Source organism: Adiantum capillus-veneris, chromosome 19 (assembly GCF_014529385.1).
Source record: "Adiantum capillus-veneris isolate H3 chromosome 19, ASM1452938v2, whole genome shotgun sequence".
In the NCBI taxonomy this organism is placed as follows: domain Eukaryota; kingdom Viridiplantae; phylum Streptophyta; class Polypodiopsida; order Polypodiales; family Pteridaceae; genus Adiantum; species Adiantum capillus-veneris.
In genome coordinates this window covers 58,269,946-58,275,839 of record NC_140949.1, presented here as the reverse complement: position 1 = coordinate 58,275,839, position 5,894 = coordinate 58,269,946, and the positions used below count along the sequence as shown (strand labels likewise).

The window sequence follows — 5,894 nt, the reverse complement described above, 5'->3', positions numbered from 1 at the left end:
AGAGAGAGAGAGAGAGAGAGAGAGAGAGCTCCTATGAGAGACATTGTGTATAGTAAAGCTCCCTTAACACCTCAAACAGCGTGAGATGCAGGGTGTGAGTTGTCGATGGAGAACTAGAGAGCAAAGCCAGAAGGGGTCAGCGTGACTGCGAATGGAGAACACACACACACACACACACACACACACACACACACACACACACACACACACACACACACACACACACACACACACACACAGAGTCACTTACATGTTTGCAGAAAGAACAGATAGATTCTTCACATAAAGCTCCAGGAGAATGGAGAAGAGCAAAATGATAAGTGGTAGTATAGAGGTGGTGCGAGATTTGTAAAGTGATAAATGTGCCAGCTGTAATGATTTCAACTCGCCATAATGACTCTAACACACCACAACTACCCATAATTTAGTTAATGGCTGGAGCGAGATTCGTGGTGATAAATGTGTCGACCGTAATGATTTTAACTTGCCATAATGACTCTAACGCAACACAACTACCCATAATTTAGTTAATGGCTGATGTTGTCCTTTCCAATGTGTCCGATTTAGTCATTCATATGGCTTTTAACTAGATTTCATATAATCGAGAATTTTCATTCTTTCAAAGTGTTTATGCACTTCACAAGATTGAATTGTGAGAATGGTAAGTGTGAGGCAGATATTATGAGTATGGTAACTATGCCTAAGAGAAGGAAAATTGTGCAGGGTGCAGGGGATTCTGGAGAAACATACAAGAGAAGAGGTAGACCATCAAAGCAGGACAACTTCAATAGGTCAATTGCAAGAGCAGGTAATCAAGAGCATTCTCAAGTAAGTCAAAAGGATGCTGAAGATGTTGAGGAAAATGGTGGTGCTGAGGAGCTGGTTGATAGTATTGTTCATGACTTGGAGCAAGAAAACGTTGAGAAGGTAGTGGATCAAGTTGCTATTGAGAGAGAGGAGCAGGGAGCTGATACTCAGAGAACTCAGGAAGATGATCAGAGTGAGGAGGTGGTAGTTGAGAAACATGACCAGGTGACTAAGGGGCAACGTGATGATGAGGTGACTGAGGGGCAACATGATGAGGAGGAGGGGCAACATGATAATGAGGTGACTATGGGGCAAGATGATGAGGAGGAGGGGCAACATGATGATGAGGTGACTGAGGGGCAACAAGATGATGAGGTGACAGAAGGCCATAATATCTCCAATCTTGCAGGGGGGAGAAGAAACAAATTAGAGGTGTTTGGTAAGATCCTTGAGATCTCTACACCACAGGCATTCCTTGAAAGAATCAGAGTCACATTTTCTGGACCACCCCCTAGGATCCCATTATGCAGGTTACTGTCTAGTGAAGCCATTAGAAAAGTAAGCCCTTCCACCGAAAGATCACTCACAAGAAGTTTTATTAAGATGGGAGGATATCTTGAGAGCAAGGGAGCCTTTACTGTCTCCATTATTGATCTAGAGGGGGAGGAGACACCAATCACTCAAGAAAGGATAGATTCTTGGGATGACTGCTGGAAAACAATTAATGAAAGATTTGAGAGGTCCCTTGATTTAGAGACAGAGTGGGGACCCTACTTGAAAGGAAAGATGGTCCATGTCCTGGATGGCAACAATCGTCTGCATGCATGGATGGAATGCATTAGACAAGGTATTCTTTAACTTAATCTCCTTTAAGAACTTTTGTTGTGTTGATTGCACTATTTTAATATAATTGTACAATTATGCAATACAGGGTTTGAGAACGACCTGTCTAGACATTGCTCTGTGGTTTGCCACTTTTTGCAGTTTGCAAAGACTGATGTGGGGGAATTAATGTCTTCCTTGGCAAGATTGAACAAGTAAGATGATGTTGGGCATCTACTATTCTCCTTGAAAATTTTAATTGTTGTCTTGGAGTTATTGATATTATTTTTTGTTTTAATGCTACATGATGAACGATTATGCATATGTGCCAACCACATTTGGAGATAGGTTGTTCCAATTGAGAAGGCTAGGAGAGGCAGACAAGACTACTCTCTTGGATGGTTTGTCTATTGAAGACAGAGCATGGATGGAGAAAGAAATGCAGGTTGTTTCATCTCGGGGGAAAAGGAGTTGGTTTACACTCCCTGTGCAAATAATGACATGGTTGCTCTTTAAGGATGAGATGGAACAGAAGATTGAAGAGTTGGCTAAGGGAATGGATGAAACTAGTAGGGCCAAGGTGATAAAGAAGATGGAGATTACCTATAGGGGAAAGACCTCCAAGTATGCAAGGATTGCAGATCCTGCAAATGGAGAGAAGTTTTGGTGTGCTACTCTGTCCTTGCCTTGGCATGAACCGAGTGTGCATATTGCGACTGAAGAGAAACTCAACATGATTGGAAATGCTTGCATAATAGATGTGGATAAGGCACACATTGTGAAATTGTTAGATAGCTCACAAGTATCAATTCGATCCTTGGAGTGCCTTCCCAATGACAAAGCTAAAGTTAGGTACTGGCTCCACATGTATTGCTTTTGGTTTCAAGTCAATCAATATGGTCTAGGTCTATTACTAGACATTCAAAATGTTGATCAAGTAAGGCTGCCATTGGAACATTGATTCAGCAACTTTGTCATGCTTGGCCGAAGAAAGTACTTCAATAGAGCATTTCGTGTTTTGGAAGGTGGCATTAAGTCGACCAATGCCATGAATGAGCAACCCAGATTACACAATGCAACCCGTCGAGTTGTTTATAGGTTTGTTAATTTGTATGGTTGAATTTTTTAGTCCTCATTAAACTAGTACTCAGTAGTTGGTGTGTGTTTAGATGGCTACTCAAGGAGATTGCACAACACATTCTTGATGAGATTCCCCCCTTGGCAAGTGTATGGACATATGGAGATAACCCTACGTTCATGTATTCCGATGTGAAGCTTGGAAGGGTAAGCGATGCATTACATTGCATTTTTTATGTTAACTCTTAACGCATAGGGAGATTATGCTAAATAATAGTTGTTGATTGTGCAGTCCTTGTCCACCATAGAGAAAGCCAAGTGTCCGTGGTGGCTAGACATGGTTAAGAACCATGTTCCGGATGAGGAGTTGGAATTATTTCAGCAACATAAAGCAGCCCTTCAACTTACAACTACTACGAATAGTGTCCTGGAAGAGGAGACGACGGCAACTTCTCAAGTAGTAGCATCCACTGCATCAGCATCATTTCGTAAGACACTTCCTATAAATCTTGGTAGGGAAGTCGTACATAGGGCATTACAAGCAAACAAGGCTATAGAGGATGGCAAGATGCAAGGGCAACATCAAAGCGCAAGTAGCAGTGGAGGGCTAAGAGAAAATGATGACATAATCAATGAAACATTGGAACCTACAGGTAGTGTTGATGCCTTTGCTTTGTCTATCTAATATGATCCATGGAGTGTTGTGATTGTTGATACATTTTCTTAAATCTAAAAGCTTTGATTTGTAGGCACTATTTACGTTTTCAACATTTCTGTTGAAGAGCTTGTTCATATTATTGAATATCCCCAACAAGCAGAGCAAATGGGGCTTGAGGTGTTAGAGGCCTTCAATGTAGTTTGTAGCCAAGGCATTGTGAAGGGCACTCAGCTAGACTTGTGCATAGACCTCATATTTGCAGATTTTCCATCTAACGTGGCTGTCGAGGGATGCTTTTGCAATAAAGTTCCGTTTTGGAACAAGATAGTGGATAACCTGTATGACACCACATTTCAGCTTGCAGACTCATGCTTGAGTGATAGGGGGTTTTTTGTTTGTTTGTACACCATGGAGGAAGGGGTGAAAGTCGAGCAAGCTAGCAAGCAAAAAGGGTTTAAGATATATCATCGTCAGGTTGTGAGATGCACACCACCTATTGGAAAGAGGTTGGGACCCATTGTCACACAGGTACAAGTAATTGATTCTTGATTTAATGTGCAATAGAATTTAGTGTGGCATCCTATTCTTTAATGACATGTATGACATAAAGCTTTCTATTTGAATAGGTGAATTGCTTGATCTTGTCTGCTTTTGTTCGTTGTTCGACAACTTGTGTGTATCGTATACATCATGATCAGTTGCCAAAATTGAAACTTGGTGGTGACCTTCAATTTGGACAGGACCTTATCTTCGATATGTGAGTTGACTCTATCATTTACTTGTTTATATGCCTAATCCATCATTTATATATATATATGCCATTAAAGTAAGTAAAATGTGTATTCAATGTCAGAGTACCTGAAGCAGATTTAGTAAAGAGGAAAGGAAAGCCATGGAGGGGTGGTTGTCAAAGAGGTCAAAAGCTTGTGAAGTACATAATCGCACTTTTTAGCCGTCCACAGGATGTAGTCCTTGACATATTTGCTGGCACGGGTACACTTGGCTTGGCAGCTGGCTTCATGGATAGACATGTCATTATGTTTGAGAGGGATGAGCGCATATATGATCGCTTGTTGAAGCCATTTGGAGTCAATGTATGTTAAGAGTAGGTTCGTTGAAAATTATAAGTTGATTGACAAGAGGGTATGTATTAAGCAATTGTGTATATTTTTGCAGATGGATTGATTTTAAAGGGTCGCAATGTAGTTGAAGATTGGATCCAGCCAAGCTTCACATTTTCTTTTTGCTATTCTCTTAGATGATTGTGCTCAAACTTAGACTCACTGGCAGTGTTGTAGATTTCTTCAAAACTACCTTTCTTTTATGGTTGTGTAAGAACGGTCGAATATGGTACTCGTGTGTTCGATGGTTGTATAAAAACAGTCGAATATGGTACTCGTGTGTTTGATGGGGCTGTTTTTTTGGGATAAAAACGCTAATTCTTTAGGCTGATTTGGGGCTAATCTGGGGCTGTTTTTTTGGGCTAAAATTGCTAATTTTGTAGGCTGATTTGGTGGCGGATTTGGGGCTGATCTGGGGCCGTTTTTTGGGGCTAAAAACGCTAATTCTTTAGGCTGATTTGGTGGCGGATTTGGGGCTATTTTTTGGGCTAAAAATGCGAATTCTTTAGGCTGATTTGGTGGCTGATTTGGGGCTGATCTTGTCTGGGATGTCGTCTCACGGAGTGCATTGACTACGGATATGCCCAACATAAGAGAAAAAGGCGAGGAAGCTTAGGGCTATTTTGAGCATATGCAATGCAAGGACGCCTCTCCAAATACGATCACCTAATCTTGCATCTTCATAGCATATGCCATTACGCAAGACACTAATATGGGCAAAATAGTTCAGATGATATTGTTAGTCAAGGGCTATTGAAAAATGATGTCTTTCTTGGAATTGCCTTGGTTGACGTGTATGCCAAATGTGCTCTATCTCAGCAAGCACAAAAGGTGGTCGAGGAGTTGCTTGTCAGGGATGTCGTCTCATGGAGTGCACTGATTGCAGGATATGCCCAACACGAAAAAGGCCAAAAAGCTTTAGGGCTGTTTTTAGCATATGCAATGCGAGGACTTCTCATGGAATGCACTGATTGCGTGATATTCTCAACACAGGAAAGGCCAAGAATAGGAGCTAAAAACGCTGATTTTTTGGGCTGATTTGATGGATCATTTAGAGGCTAAAAACACTAAGTTTTAGGGCTGATTTGGTGGTTGATTAGGGATTGATCTTGTCTGGATGTCGTCTCATGGAGTGCATTGACTGCGGGATATGCCCAACACGAGAGGGAAAGGCGAGGAAGCTTAGGACTGTTTTCAGCATATGCAATGCAAGGACGTCTCTCCAAATGCGATCGTCTACGCTTGCATCTTCAAGACATGTGGCATTATGCAAGAGGCTAATATGGGTGAAAGAATTTCGATCATATTGTTAGGCAAACATTTCTGGAAAAAGATGTCGTGCTTGGCATTGCCTTGGTCAACATGTAAGCGAAACGTGCTCCACCTCAGCAAGCACCAAAGGTGGTCGA

At 41.5% G+C, this 5,894-nt stretch overlaps 1 protein-coding gene across 1 annotated transcript; it reads left to right on the top strand.

Moving 5' to 3' along the window:
• Positions 1–630: 630 nt before the first annotated feature.
• Positions 631–4,467, top strand: LOC147434078 (uncharacterized). The gene is made up of 9 exons (XM_086489882.1): positions 631–1,654; positions 1,739–1,844; positions 1,978–2,481; positions 2,596–2,727; positions 2,799–2,913; positions 2,999–3,359; positions 3,456–3,892; positions 3,991–4,121; positions 4,218–4,467. The coding sequence occupies exons 1-9, from the start codon at positions 631–633 to the stop codon at positions 4,465–4,467; spliced, it is 3,060 nt and encodes a 1,019-aa protein (XP_086346008.1).
• Positions 4,468–5,894: the final 1,427 nt, after the last annotated feature.

What these genes read in the sequence shown, in the direction of transcription:
- LOC147434078 (XM_086489882.1), top strand. Translation starts at nt 631, where the DNA reads ATGCACTTCACAAGATTGAATTGTGAGAATGGTAAGTGTGAGGCAGAT. An exon ending in TCCTTGGCAAGATTGAACAA is followed by an intron (nt 1,845 to 1,977) that starts GTAAGATGATGT and finishes ATTTGGAGATAG; the next exon opens with GTTGTTCCAATTGAGAAGGC. An exon ending in AATGACAAAGCTAAAGTTAG is followed by an intron (nt 2,482 to 2,595) that starts GTACTGGCTCCA and finishes ACATTGATTCAG; the next exon opens with CAACTTTGTCATGCTTGGCC.